The sequence below is a fragment of the Oncorhynchus clarkii genome, chromosome 17 (genome assembly GCF_045791955.1).
Source record: "Oncorhynchus clarkii lewisi isolate Uvic-CL-2024 chromosome 17, UVic_Ocla_1.0, whole genome shotgun sequence".
NCBI classification, from domain to species: Eukaryota; Metazoa; Chordata; class Actinopteri; order Salmoniformes; family Salmonidae; genus Oncorhynchus; species Oncorhynchus clarkii.
In genome coordinates, this window is record NC_092163.1 from 10,121,695 (window position 1) to 10,137,555 (window position 15,861).

The window sequence follows — 15,861 nt, forward strand, 5'->3', positions numbered from 1 at the left end:
TATGCTACTGTCAACTTCCCCAGAGATCCAGCCTGTCTCCACTATGTTACTGTCAACTTCACCCGAGACCCAGCCTGTCTCCACTATGCTACTGTCAACTTCCCGACAGATCCAGCCTGTCTCCTCTATGCTACTGTTAACTTCCCCAGAGATCCAGCCTGTCTCCACTATGCTACTGTTAACTTCCCCAGAGATCCAGCCTGTCTCCACTATGCTACTGTCAACTTCCCCAGAGATCCAGCCTGTCTCCACTATGCTACTGTTAACTTCCCCAGAGATCCAGCCTGTCTCCACTATGCTACTGTTAACTTCCCCAGAGATCCAGCCTGTCTCCTCTATGCTACTGTTAACTTCCCCAGAGATCCAGCCTGTCTCCACTATGCTACTGTTAACTTCCCCAGAGATCCAGCCTGTCTCCACTATGCTACTGTTAACTTCCCCAGAGATCCAGCCTGTCTCCACTATGCTACTGTCAACTTCCCCAGAGATCCAGCCTGTCTCCACTATGTTACTGTCAACTTCACCAGAGACCCAGCCTGTCTCCACTATGCTACTGTTAACTTCCCCAGAGATCAGCCTGTCTCCACTATGCTACTGTCAACTTCCCCAGAGATCCAGCCTGTCTCCACTATGTTACTGTCAACTTCACCAGAGACCCAGCCTGACTCCACTGTGCTACTGTCAACTTCAGTAAAGACTCTGATGCTAGTAACCACCCAGACACTGACCCAACAGCTGTAGACACCCCATAATGTACTGCACCATTAAACACTCTGCTACATAGTCTACTACTGTAGACACCTCATAATGTACTGCACCATTAAACACTCTGCTACATAGTCTACTACTGTAGACACCTCATAATGTACTGCACCATTAAACACTCTGCTACATAGTCTACTACTGTAGACACCTCATAATGTACTGCACCATTAAACACTCTGCTACATAGTCTACTACTGTAGACACCTCATAATGTACTGCACCATTAAACACTCTGCTACATAGTCTACTACTGTAGACACCTCATAATGTACTGCACCATTAAACACTCTGCTACATAGTCTACTACTGTAGACACCTCATAATGTACTGCACCATTACACACTCTGCTACATAGTCTACTACTGTCACTGATCTGTATGGAACATCATTAATTAATGTTTTCATTCATTGGTGTTTTACACTGTGCTTCTACACCTGCATTGCTGTTTGGGGTTTTAGGCTGGGTTTCTGTACAGCACTTTGAGATATCAGCTGATGTATGAAGGGCTAAATAAAATTGTATTTTAAAATCATTCATTTATTATTTGTTTGTTAATTCATTCATATTTTTATTCATTTTTACAAATAATTATTATTTTGAATTGTTCATATATGCATTATTTTGTTCATTCATTCATTCATTCATTCATTCATTCATTAATTGTTTCTACTGTGAATGTAACACTGACTTGAACAAAAAGAGACAGTTTGTAGCTTTTAGGAACCTTTGATTATTCTGTGTTTTTTACTCCACTTGATGGGAAATGAGACTCTGTGTATTTATCAATAAAGCACCAATATATTTATGTGTTTGATACGTTACATTCTAGACATTACTATAAGTAGTCCTCCCCTCACCAGCCTCCACTGGTGCTGTCACTAGACACACAGAGCTGAGATGGAGGGATAGATGGAGAGAGGGATAGATGGAGAGAGAGAGAGATGGAGAGAGAGAGAGAGATGGAGAGAGAGAGAGATGGAGAGAGAGAGAGATGGAGGGACAGGTGGAGGGAGGTCACCCTCCAGTGGTAGAATAACTCTGTTTCTCTCCAGTGTGTTCGACTGTGTTTCTGTGTCATGAGAGGCCTCTCTCCCTCTCTTTTTCTCACTGATCTCTCTCTCTCTCTCTCTCTCTCTCTCTCTCTCTCTCTCTCTCACACACCCTCTCTCTCTCACACACACACTCTCTCTCTCTCTCTCTCTCTCTGCTGTGTGATGTAGGAATAAAGATGTGATTGGTTTAGGAGGAAGAGGGAGGAGCTGTCAGAAATAACATCTGGTGGGAGGGTTTGAACTAGTAGAGAGAGAGAGAGAGAGAGAGAGGAAGAGAGAGAGGGAGGGAGTACATAAAGTACATGAAGTTTGTATTTAAGTTCCTATATGTAGAGAGAGAACAGAGAGAGTTGTAGACTTGGACACACAACATTATATCAGGACCTATAGACACCTGGACCAACCTGGAGAGAACACAACATTATATCAGGACCTATAGACACCTGGACCAACCTGGAGAGAACACAACATTATATCAGGACCTATAGACACCTGGACCAACCTGGAGAGAACACAACATTATATCAGGATCTATAGACACCTGGACCAACCTGGAGAGAACACAACATTGTATCAGGACAAATAGACACCTGGACCAACCTGGAGAGAACACAACATTATATCAGTACCTATAGACACCTGGACCAACCTGGAGAGGACACAACAAGATGAGGATCCTGCTGATAGTCATCCTCCTCTCCTTCATGACAGGTAATAAGCTTGTTATAACTCTCTATAACAATGTAATAACATCTTAATAACATCAACGTCTTCTTATAAAGGCTGCTACATCAGATCAGGGAACACTACAGATTTACTTTTTAAAATATTGTTTTTGGGGACTTCAGGAAACTTTAACTTTTTTGTTTGTGAATATGTGGAATATCAAATATACATTCTCTGGTCTGATTGACAGGTTGTTTGAGCTCCTTCAAAGTGGCAGGATACTCTGGAGGAACTGTCATCATCTACTGTCAATATTCACATCATCATGACGACAATCAAAAATATTTCACTGATGGCAACAGAAGGGATCAAATCAGAACTGGATTGAAGAACACCTGGTTACACAGTGGTAGATTCTCTCTGTATGACAACACTAGAGGAAACTACGTCAAGGTGATCATCAGACAACTGACCAGACAAGATGAAGGGACCTACTGGTGTGGAGTGGACAAACCTATTATACCTGACAGTTATACCAAGGTAGAGCTGGAGGTGAAGAAGGGTGAGAGACTTACTTTAACTTTATAAAATTAATTTAGCTACATATGTTATTACATAATCAGTACCACTAGTCAATTAAGTCAGTCTATAGTACTAGACTAAGGTTGTGATGTGTGTTCCTATTGACAGATGACTGCTGTGAGAAGTCAGTCTATAGTACTAGACTAAGGTTGTGATGTGTGTTCCTATTGACAGATTACTGCTGTGGGAAGTCAGTCTATAGTACTAGACTAAGGTTGTGATGTGTGTTCCTGTTGACAGATGACTGCTGTGAGAAGTCAGTCTATAGTATTAGACTAAGGTTGTGGTGTGTGTTCCTATTGACAGATGACTGCTGTGAGAAGTCAGTCTATAGTATTAGACTAAGGTTGTGGTGTGTGTTCCTATTGACAGATGACTGCTATGAGAAGTCAGTCTATAGTATTAGACTAAGGTTGTGATGTGTGTTCCTATTGACAGATGACTGATGTGAGAAGTCAGTCTATAGTACTAGACTAAGGTTGTGGTGTGTGTTCCTATTGACAGATGACTGCTGTGAGAAGTCAGTCTATAGTATTAGACTAAGGTTGTGATGTGTGTTCCTGTTGACAGATGACTGCTGTGAGAAGTCAGTCTATAGTATTAGACTAAGGTTGTGATGTGTGTTCCTGTTGACAGATGACTGCTGTGAGAAGTCAGTCTATAGTATTAGACTAAGGTTGTGATGTGTGTTCCTGTTGACAGATGACTGCTGTGGGAAGTCAGTCTATAGTATTAGACTAAGGTTGTGATGTGTGTTCCTGTTGACAGATGACTGCTGTGGGAAGTCAGTCTATAGTATTAGACTAAGGTTGTGGTGTGTGTTCCTATTGACAGATGACTGCTGTGAGAAGTCAGTCTATAGTATTAGACTAAGGTTGTGATGTGTGTTCCTATTGACAGATGACTGCTGTGGGAAGTCAGTCTATAGTACTAGACTAAGGTTGTGATGTGTGTTCCTGTTGACAGATGACTGCCGTGAGAAGTCAGTCTATAGTACTAGACTAAGGTTGTGATGTGTGTTCCTATTGACAGATGACTGCTGTGAGAAGTCAGTCTATAGTACTAGACTAAGGTTGTGATGTGTGTTCCTATTGACAGATGACTGCTGTGAGAAGTCAGTCTATAGTACTAGACTAAGGTTGTGATGTGTGTTCCTGTTGATAGATGACTGCTGTCAGTCTATAGTATTAGACTAAGGTTGTGATGTGTGTTCCTATTGACAGATGACTGCTGTGAGAAGTCAGTCTATAGTATTAGACTAAGATTGTGATGTGTGTTCCTGTTGACAGATGACTGCTGTGAGAAGTCAGTCTATAGTATTAGACTAAGGTTGTGATGTGTGTTCCTGTTGACAGATGACTGCTGTGAGAAGTCAGTCTATAGTATTAGACTAAGGTTGTGATGTGTGTTCCTATTGACAGATGACTGCTGTGAGAAGTCAGTCTATAGTATTAGACTAAGGTTGTGATGTGTGTTCCTGTTGACAGATGACTGCTATGAGAAGTCAGTCTATAGTACTAGACTAAGGTTGTGGTGTGTGTTCCTATTGATAGATGACTGCTGTGAGAAGTCAGTCTATAGTATTAGACTAAGGTTGTGATGTGTGTTCCTATTGATAGATGACTGCTGTGAGAAGTCAGTCTATAGTACTAGACTAAGGTTGTGATGTGTGTTCCTATTGACAGATTACTGCTGTTTAAAGTCAGTCACAGAGACGGCCTTTCTGGGAGGACAAGCTACCATCAGATGCAAATATCCAGAGGACCATGAGGACAACATCAAGTATTTCTGCAAGGAACAAGATCGCTTCATCTGCAATTCCATGAACTCCAAAAACAACAAAATATCTGACACCGTACAGCGATTATCTCTGTCTGACAACAGAGGAGAGAGATTCTCCACAGTGACCATCAGTGACCTGACTGGAGATGATACTGGGACCTACTGGTGTGGAGTAGAAACCAGCAGGACAAAACAACGTTACATTACACTGATCACACAGGTGAAGCTGGGTGTTATAAGTGAGTATAAACTTCTTCTTTCTCTTTAACATGTGAACATAAACACACAAGATACAGTCACATCTACTGTATGCAACAAAAGTAGTTTAATTAAAATCATTATTGCATGTGTTTTTTTAATGTCCCTCACAGATTGGAGGAACGTCAGACCTGTAAAGAAGACAGGACATGTTGGGGAGGTCGTCAGTCTCTGGTGTAAATATCCACGGGAGAATGAGGAGAAAGATAAGTTATTTTGTAAAGGGGACAGTCCTTCAACATGTGAAGATAAGATAACATCTAGGATACAGAACAAAATGGCCGACAGTGGCAGGTTTTCCCTGTTTGATAACCGTGAGAAGACCGTCTTCACAGTGCACATCAAAGAGCTGAGACCAGAGGATTCTGGGACATACTGGTGTGGATCTGATAGAAGATGGAGACCTGCAGACTCCACTAGATTTATCCTCTCTGTGGGTGAGTGGATCAACTCTTTACATCAGTGGTGGCTGGTGGGAGGAGATATCGGAGGAGAGGCTCGTTGTGAAAGCTGGAATGGAACGGATGGAAAAGTATCAACTCATGGAAACCATGGAAACTATGTGTGTCTTTGAGGATCAATACCGTTCTATCTATTCCTTCCAGCCATTAGGATGAGCCAATCCTCCTATTTATCCTCCCACCAGCCTCCTCTGCTTCTCATGCTGTCCACCTGCAGTAACTATGTTATGTCTGACAGCGTAAGTAATACATAGCATTCTATTCTATCATGCTATTAGATATAGCAATAACTACAGTATGTTAGTCAGTGTGTTAGTGGAGGCTGGGTGTGTCTGTGTGTTTGTAGTGGTGTGAAAAGACACTGGACCAGAACACTGTAACTTCCTCTGTAATGTCTGTGTGTTTCTATATCTGTCTCAGTATCACTAAGCAGTCATGTGTTCAAGATATAAAACCCCAAGTTTCAGTATGAATGTCATCATGAACCCTGCAGTTGTCATGTGATATTTTTGAGAGCGTGAGAGAAATAGAGAGAGAGACTATCACTCACTCTCACGGATCTCCTCCTCTTCATCTGAGGAGGAGTAGCAAGGATCGGACCAATACGCAGCGTGGTACTTGTTCATGTTATTTATTTAAACTGAACACTATCAAACAAAGAAACAAAAAAAGCACAACTGTCAGGTGCAAACCACACTAAACAGAAAATATAATCACCCACAACTCAAGGGTGAAAACAGGCTGCCTAAGTATGGTTCTCAATCAGGGACAATGATTGACAGCTGCCTCTGATTGAGAACCATATCATGCCAAACACAGAAATACCAAATCATAGAAAAAAGAACATAGACTGCCCACCCAACGCACGCCCTGACCATACAAAAACAAAGACATCACAAAGGAACTAAGGTCAGAACGTGACAATCAGTTTGAGTGTTTGGTCTTTTGATTATTTTCTTGGTCTTTTCTTTCAATTTTATTTTTCTGTGGTGGAGGGTTAATGCAATATTTGTTTTAGCGGTATCCACAGTTTTTTAAAAGCTAGGCTGGAAGAGGACAGAGTAAGTTTCCTGGGGTTTGGAAGGTGTTGTGTGCGCGATGGCTTCTCAGCCTAGCGCGGAGGAGACGCTGTCGATACAGCATGGATTCAGGTGTGTTCCTGAGAATGGAGTTAAGGTGGAGGAGGTTCTGCCCGCGGTCGGTGAACAGGTAGGAGCTGAGTTTATACATTCTGCTTCTAGAATGAACAAAGCTGTGGTTGTGTTCATGAAACGAGCAAATTTGGTTGGTAGTCTAATTGCTAGTGGAACATTTGTAAGGGATGTGTTGGTGCCAGTTTCACCTCTTTCTACCCCTTTGTCAAGAGTGGTAGTTGCAAATTTGCCTCCGTTTATTACGGATGATCAAATCAGGAAAGAGCTGAGTCGTTTTCGTAAGTTTGCTAGCGGTGTTCATGTCAGCAGGCTTTCAGGCAGATGCCGTTAAGCACGTTGTTTTGTTCCGGAGGCAAGTGTTTATGTTTCTGAACAACAATGAACAACAACTAAATGTGCATTTTAAAATGAGACACGGGGAGGGGCTCTATACAGGGTTTGCCAAGACAGATAGTCTACAGTGTTTTGAGTGTGGGAATTTGGGGCATAAGAGCTTTGCGTGCCCACATAAAGGGCCTAGTCGTGCCAAGGATGGTGGTGTAGATGAGGCTGGGCCTAGTCAGGCTAGAGATGGTGGGGTAGCTGATGCTGGATCTAGTCAGGCTAGAGATAGTGGGGTAGCTGATGCTGGATCTAGTCAGGCTAGAGATGGTGGGGTAGCTGATGCTGGATCTAGTCAGGCTAGAGATGGTGGGGTAGCTGATGCTGGATCTAGTCAGGCTAGAGATGGTGGGGTAGCTGAGGCTAGGTCTAGTCAGGCTAGAGATGGTGGGATAGCTGAGGCTGGATCTAGTCAGGCTAGAGATGGTGGGATAGCGGAGGCTGGGTCTAGCCAGGCTAGAGATGGTGGGGTAGCGGAGAGAGGGTCTAGTCAGGCTATGGAGGGTGGTGTAGATGATGCTGGGTCTTGTCATGTTATGGAGGGTGGTGTAGATGAGGCTGGGTCTCGTCATGTTATGGAGGGTGGTGTAGATGAGGCTGGGTCTGAGGACTCTGAGTCTGAGGAAGAGGAGTTATTTTTTTCAGACTCCTCTTCAATGGGCCCGGAGCTGACAGCCAGTCAAGCAGAGGGGTCTAAGTTCACGTTGAGAGAACTGACAAGGTTCCTGAATGAGACCAAGTGTAAAAAAGTTAATCTTGAGGCTTTTTTTTCTGATCCGAGAAGTTTGTAATATCAGTACAACATGCTATGAAAAATGAGGGGCATGGTGTCCTCTCACCCAGGAAACGGTTTAGGTTGAGGAAGTGGGTCACAACAGTGCGTAAAGGTTTACCTTCAGACACTGTTTAGATGTTTAATTTATTTCTGACACTGGGGCTTTTTGAGCTTTGCTATTGGTCTCTTTCTCTGCTGGCTTTTCTCCCACTTCTTATGGAGACTCTTCGGGTAGGCTCGCTCAATATAAATGGCGCCATTCGGGAAAGAGGAGTGTGTTGGGTGAATATGTAAAACAAAAAAAAGTACAGGTGTTGTTTCTGCAGGAGACACATAGTGATGTGGTGAATGAAGTCGATTTGGGGCTCTGGTGGAAAGGGGCAAGTGTGTTGAGCCATGGGACAAATCTTAGTGCAGGGGTGGCAGTCCTTTTTGCACCTGGGCTGTCTGTGTGTTGAGCCATGGGACAAATCTTAGTGCAGGGGTGGCAGTCCTTTAGCACCGGGGCTGTCTGTAAAACGTTGCTCCTCAAAAGAGGTGTGTAAAGGTAGGCTGCTTGTTGTTAAAGCAGAAATTAACAACATGGGTTTTGTCTTTATAAATGTGTATGCGCTTAATACAGGGAGAGAGAGAGAGAGAGAGAGAGGGGTTCTATTTGGGAGTCTTAGACAGGAACTCTCACAGGTAGCCCCTGAGGAGACGCTGGTGGTCGGAGGGGACAGAAACTCTCACAGGTAGCGCCTGAGGAGACGCTGGTGGTCGGAGGGGACAGGAACTCTCACAGGTAGCGCCTGAGGAGACGCTGGTGGTCGGCGGGGACAGGAACTCTCACAGGTAGCGCCTGAGGAGACGCTGGTGGTCGGAGGGGACAGGAACTCTCACAGGTAGCGCCTGAGGAGACGCTGGTGGTCGGAGGGGACAGGAACTCTCACAGGTAGCGCCTGAGGAGACGCTGGTGGTCGGAGGGGACTGGAACTGTTCAATGGATTTGACAAAAATGGGTAAGAGCCTCATTCAGTGTCAGTGGGAGTGTTAAGGGACATCATTCATCAGTTCGACCTAGTGGATGTTTGGAGAACTAAACATCAAAACACAAGACCGTATACATAGGTGAAGGTTTTTGGGGCTAGGGTGAGTGCAGCCCGACTTGATCGGTTTCACATGTCTAGGAATCGGAGCAATAGGCTGTTGGGTGCTACCATTCTCCCGGTGGGGTTTTCAGATCACCACATAACCATGGCTCGGCTGTCTATTTCACCAGGGCCCAGGCAGGCATCCTATTGGAAGTTCAATGTAAAGCTCTTTCAAGGTGCCACTTTTTGCTCAGGTTTCCAGACCATTTGGGACATGTGGGGGCAGCGAAAAGAGGAGTATGAGTCTCTGAGTCAATGGTGGGATCTGGGGAATGTTCAAATTCAGCTTTCTGTCAACACTACACAGCTCTCTCATCATCAGAGGCTAGGAGAGTACTGGGGCAACTAGAGCCTTGTATTAGCTCGATGGAGGTAGAGATGGTGGGGCAAGGCAATGTAGGCCTTCAGGCTAATTTAGCTGAATTACGTTGGGACCTGGGCAGTTTTTTCCAGGTTAAAGCAAAGGGAGCACTTGTAAGAGCTAGGTTCTCCATGCTCAAGGAGATGGATGCTCCCAGCTCCTTCTTCTTTGGGTTGGAAAGACAGAGCCGTGAAGCCAAGGGTATGCATCATCTACGGCTGTCTGATGGGCGGGTGACCTCTGTTGGGGGAGATGCGGGAGCGGACTGTGGAGTTTTATACTGAGTTGTATAGGGCAGAAGTGTGTGATCCTATGTGTGCTCAGGTCTTGATAGCAGGACTCCCTAAGCTCTCTCTGGCACAGAGGGATGAAATGGACATTCCTCTGTAGTCCCATGAACTGGCAGAGGCCGTAACCCAGATGTCCTCCCGTCGGGCGGCGCTGACTCTCCTGCCCAAAAAAGGGGACTTGTGTGAACTTAAGAACTGGAGGCCTGTGGCATTACTCTGTGCGGACTACGAGAAAATTGCCAAGGTCCTCTCTAACAGACTGAAGTCCCATCTGGACTCGATAGTACATAAGGACCAAACATATTTTGTACCGGGACGCTCAATCACGGACAACTTGTTCTTAATTAGGGACATGTTGGACTTGTCGAGAGGTTCTAATGTGAACTTTGGACTGGTCTCTTTAGATCAAGAGAAGGCTTTTGATAGAGTGGACCATGAGTATCTCTTTAATGTGATGTTTAGGTTTGGGAAGAGGTTTTTGACCTGTGTGAAGCTGTTGTATGCTGGGGCATCATGTATGGTCAAGGTGGGAGGGGGCTCAGTAGGTCAGTCTGGGTGAGACGGGGCATTAGACAAGGATGCCCTCCATCTGGGCAGTTATACACATTAGCCATTGAGACTTTTTTAGGACTGCTACGCAGGAGACTGCAGGGAGTGTGCTGGACAGGCATGGATGTGGTGACAGGTATAGCAGTGTCAGCATATGCAGATGACGTTTCTGTGATGGTCAGGATATGCAGGCACTAGAGACTAGTCTGAAGGTGTACGAGGGAGCTTCTTCAGGTAAGGTGAACTGGAGCAAGAGCAAAGCTCTGTTATGTGGGGCATGGGGGGATAGGGCCCCTCTGCTTCCAGGGGGTTTGCATTAGGGTTGTGAAGGGCTTAAAGTGTTGGGGGTGTACCTGGGCTCGGAGAAGTGGGTCAGGAAGAACTGGGAGGGGCTGTCACAGGCCGTGGTGTCAAGACTGGCCAGGTGGAGGTGGCTCCTGACCCAAGTGTCATATAGAGGGAGGGTGCTGATAATCAACAACCTGGTGGCATCTTCCCTGTGGCATAAACTGGCTGTCCTCAACCCCCCCCCCCCCCCCCCCCCCAACACTGGCAGTGTTGTACATGACTGTCCATGAAGGAGAACAGGGCCTGGTGGAACTGGAGAGCAGGAAGGCTGCTTTCCAGCTAAAGGCAGGTACAGAGACTGCTGTACCATACTGATGTTAGCTGGAGGGAACCAGCATGCAGCTGCTGAGGAGAGCTGGCGGATTAGTGTTGGACCGGCAGCTGTTCTTCATAAAGCTGGAGAGGCTGAGTACAGCAGGTCAGATTTTTACTTTGCAGTGCTGAGGGCCTGGCAGCTGCTAACACGAGAAGGGGGTTTGGAGCCTGGGCTGTGGGTGTGGGAGGAGCCTATCTTAACAACCCAGCCATCCCTTTGAGATCGGTACAGTCGGCCACCCTGCAGAGGCAACTGATGGCAGCGGGTTTACAAAGACTGGGTGACCTGAGACTGCTGGGAGAGGAGGGGTAGAAAACCCCGGAAGTCCTGGCACAACAAACAGGAATAACGTCTCTTAGGTTGCTGTCTGAGCCGGTAAGGGGGGTGTTTGAGCGGCCAAAGAGGGAGGGGCCACCAATGTTTCCGCCACTGCAGGTGATGGCGTTTGAGGTGGTGGGAGGTAAAACCATCTACAACCTCTGCATTAAGGTGAGGAACATTAGGAGCCTAACAGTAGTGAAGGCACATTAGTGACAGGGGACATGTGGGGAGGAGAGTATGGTGGATTTTAGATGGAGGGGGCTCTACAAACCCTCAGTACCAAAGAGGTCAGGGAACCTCTGGTGGAGGGTTCTTCATGGAACCCTGGCCACTAACAGCTGGTTGGCACGGGTTGAACCGGGAATCGGGCAGGGGTGTCCTTTCTGTAAAATTAAAGAAACTGTGATTCATGTGTTTTCTGTGTCTACCAGGTTAATGCCATTAATGTCTCTGTTGGAATGTCTGTGTGAGAGGTTGGGGGTGGTTTTTACTGTTGGGATGTTTATAACGGGATACAGGAATTCGAATAAGGAGAAAGCCAAATGTGTTTTGTTGAATTTTCTGTTTGCTCAGGCAAAGTTTGCTATTTGGCTAACAAGGAGGAACAGAGATTGCATCATCTGTGGATCTCTTGGGGCGGTTTTCAAATTGGAGTGGGTCTAGGGTTTTCTGGGATAATGGTGTTGATGTGAGCCATGACCAGCCTTTCAAAACACTTCATGGCTACAGACGTGAGTGCTACAGGTCTGTAGTCATTTAGGCAGGTTACCTTAGTGTACCTTAGTGGTCTGCTTAAAATATGTAGGTATTACAGACTCGGACAGGGAGAGGTTGAAAATGTTAGTGACGAGCGTCAGAGCCGGTGCAGTACGGCATCACTTTCTTTCTCGCTATCAATTTCTCTCTATCTCTGTCTCTTACTCTCTATCACTCTTACTCTCTATCACTCTCTATCACTTTCTTTCTCGCTATCTCTCTCTTCCTCTTCCACCACCACTCTCTGTCACCCTCCATCTCTGTCTCTCTCTCTCTCTCTCCATGTTACTCTCTCCTTCTCCTCACCTTGCTAAAACATTTTCATACTTGTGTCCATTGTTTTCAGTGGCACTAACCAACACCACAACAACAACAACAATAGCACTACCAGACCCACCCACAGCCACCTTCATCTCGCTATCATCATCATTATCATCATCATCATCATCATCATCATCATCATCATCATCATCATCATCACCATCATTACCATCATCATCATCATCCCTCAATGGATCTGGTAAATACAAGTTTACAAATTCAACTGTATGAGTCTCACTTTGGTAGACATATCTGTATGTGGTGTCACCTTGTAAAGTTACAGAACACCTAGTCAGGTTACAGAACACCTAGTAAGGTTACAGAACACCTAATCAGGTTACAGAACACCCGTCATCAGGTGTGTGTGTGCGTGTGTGTGTGTGTTTCAGGTACCTCAGTGGTCATCATGGTGTCTGTTAGTCTGGTAGTGTTACTGCTGGTGATCAGCCTGATCCTAGTCTACAGATGGAAATACAACAAGGACACAGGTGAGAAACACACACACACACACACACACACACACACACACACTCACACACACTCACACACACTCACACAGGTCTATAAATGGAAAGAATGTTCCCCTTTTTCGAATATCTCAGTTTCCGTTCAGATAAATTAATTTGCATAAAATCTACATCATCATTTGTCCCTGGTTGAGAAGAAGAGAATGAATAGTCACTGAGCAGTGTCTGACACCTGCCTGGTTCTGGGGGAAGTGAAGCACTCTTCTCTCTCTTCCTGTCTCTCTCTCTCTCTCTCTCTCTCTTCCCGTCTCTCTCTCTCTGAGTGATGTGTGTGTGTGTTGTGTTCCACAGGATCTGTCTCTTCAACACACAGAGTGAGTCCAGACACAGGAAACAATGAAGGGGTCAGTGTCTGTATTATAATTATTATTTTTGGACTGAAAGAGATGTCAATGAGTTGTCTTTTATTAGTCATACTATTGTCTCTTCTTCCATTCTCTCTCTCTCTCTCTTTCTCTCTGACACCCCACCTCTCTCTCTCTCTCTCTCTCTCTCTCTCTGACACCCCACCTCTCTATCTCTCTCCTTGTATCTCACTCCTCCTTCTCCGTTTCCTCCTCTCCCTCTCCATACTCTTCTTCCTCCTCCTCCTTCTCTTCTTCCTTTCCAGGGTTGTCATGGTGACGGTGACTATGAGGAGATAATGGAGCGCCCCCTACAGTCAGACTCAGATGCTGCGACCTCCACCATCTATGCCACCGCCAACTTACCCACAAGCTACTCTGACTCTCCCCACTACGCCAGCGTCAATTTCCACAAGATCCCCAGATTCCCCGATGAAGCCAGAGTCACTATTACTAAAGAGGGCAGGTGCCCCAATGAAGCCACCGCTTCCATTGCTAAAGTGGGCATTTCATCATGTGACTACGCTACTGTGAACTTTGGTCAAAGCCCTGTCTACTCTACAGTCAATCATCCACACAGCTCCTCTGAGGCTCCTCCCATCTAAGAGAGATTCAAGTAGACGGCACGCGTCAAAGTAATTGATTTATGACCCTGCGTCATGATGACGTGTGCATGTCCAAATATGGGCCTCCATCCTGTTCCTGTGGTCACGTGTTAGAGGGTGTGTGTTATTTTATATCTATATGGCATCCTTTGAAGTAGTCATGGTGATTGATGGTGGGACATATGTCTTACATATTCCAACCTGAGGAATCTACGGTTAAGATATTCACAGACAGCGTGTCCAAACCCTTTTATCGGGCAGAACCCGAGAGTTTTTCTCCAGCGCTAAGGATGAGAGAATGGCTTAAAATAAGACTAGCGCTGTGTCAAATGGAACGCGCCCTGAGTGCTTCAAGGCTGCCCGGATATGCGTTGGAAGAACAGGTCTGCGGACAAAATTATCTAATGGCCCTAAGAGTCGCTTCAATGGCGTATACCCCGGACTCCAGAGTGACAATTTTAGCATGTGAACAATTTGATAGTGCAAATGCTTCGAAAACGGTCAGTTCATATGTATCTTCCAAAGCATGGAAGGATGTACATTTTTTTCAAATAATGTTCAGTTTTAAATGGCGCGATTACCATATTTTCAGAACACTGATGAATAAGCTGGACAGTCTTTTCGAAAATCGTGAACAATTACGGCGCTGGCCGAGGTTATCGTTGAGACATACCCAGGACCCACAAGGCAGAAGGCGGATCTTTCCCTGGAGTGAAAACGTCCAGAGCTTCGATGGAGCGGGCAAAAGACTTTGCGATGGTGAATTGGAAACGGATAATGGTCAGGGCTAACCGGACCCTTTATCTGTAAGAAATAGTAAAAAATGTTGAATTATAACGTGTGTTAAAATGTATGTGTTAAATATTCAGAATTAAATCATTGGTTTGGAAAATGTATCTCACCCATTTAACTAAAGGGGGAAGTGGTCTTTTCTCTTACGCTAGGGTCTGGCGCAGACAACTGTAATATCTGAAAAAAACATGAATTATTTTATAGTCTTTTCCTACAATGGTATGTTATGAACATTACGATTTATTAAAGTTTGTAATAATGTACAACTGCAGGCCTCCAATGTTTTTACATAAAACACTCGTGATGCATGTTTAAATATTATTCAAATTTGTTACTTAATTCAAACATGTCTTAAAGGTTGTATGAAATATTTTGGAATTCAATAAAAGGAATTTAAAAAACTGTATCTCACCCTTAACTATGGGAAAATGTATTTCACATCATCACCCAGCTCTGTCGCGAAGGAAAAAGACATGGAGAATCAGGGGGCGTGCGTGAGTGTGCATGTGACGGAGCAGCAGGAGTGTGTGTGTGTGTGTGTGTGTGTGTGTGTGCGTGCATTACAGAAACCAAATGGTATGTGTTCAACAGGGGTCCCAGCGCTCTATCTGTAGAGAATCGTTTGAAACCAAGGCACTATCAGGCATACGGCATGTCCAGATATCGGCCGACCGCCCGGGTTAAACACTGATATCTAATCAACGCCCCGGTACCCCACCAAACCGGTTGTAGACAGAATGTCTCTTTGAATTCACCGCCTTTTGGTCTCTAAACCAAACATACAAGGGGGGGGGGGGGGGTGCATACATGATATCTCGTGAAACAATCCCACCACGTCCCTGCAAACTCTTTACGTACTTTAGCATGTTAGGGACAGAACGTGGAGCATCTATTTTTAACACTGTTAGCACAGCTTTAGCACAAACCCAAAGGCCCGAATATTTAGCTGCCCGGACAGATAAAAAATATATTCTGAATAAGTGAATCTCTCCTAATGGATATTTCTGGAGGTGAGTAAGTGAAAAATATATTTTAAGATTTGTTTGAATATTATCGGGATATTATTGTAATATTAAACCCGAGTTATTTGTGTATTTCAGGCCAAATGCCAATATACGTTAAAAAGGGTATATATAGCGTATAACTGGTAATATTGTCTAACGTTTGTTAGGATCCCAAACAATTGTCTAACGTTTGTTAGGATCCCAAACATTTACGCAGCTTTTACGCGGTTTACCGGATCTGGAACAACATGAGGGGGATTCTCAGTCTCAAAAACCAGGCAGTCAGTCGCCATCAGCATTTTTTCGCTGTAAGTCCT

The 15,861-nt window shown here is 45.0% G+C and overlaps 1 protein-coding gene across 1 annotated transcript; it reads left to right on the top strand.

The window, feature by feature from the left end:
- Positions 1 to 2,253: 2,253 nt before the first annotated feature.
- On the top strand, positions 2,254 to 14,806 carry LOC139369554 (polymeric immunoglobulin receptor-like). Its single transcript, XM_071108799.1, has 8 exons — positions 2,254 to 2,529; positions 2,735 to 3,046; positions 4,752 to 5,087; positions 5,220 to 5,543; positions 12,298 to 12,471; positions 12,662 to 12,760; positions 13,091 to 13,143; positions 13,410 to 14,806. Exons 1-8 carry the CDS (start codon positions 2,487 to 2,489, stop codon positions 13,746 to 13,748), a joined length of 1,680 nt encoding a protein of 559 aa, XP_070964900.1. The 5' UTR covers positions 2,254 to 2,486; the 3' UTR covers positions 13,749 to 14,806.
- The last annotated feature ends 1,055 nt before the right edge of the window (positions 14,807 to 15,861 follow it).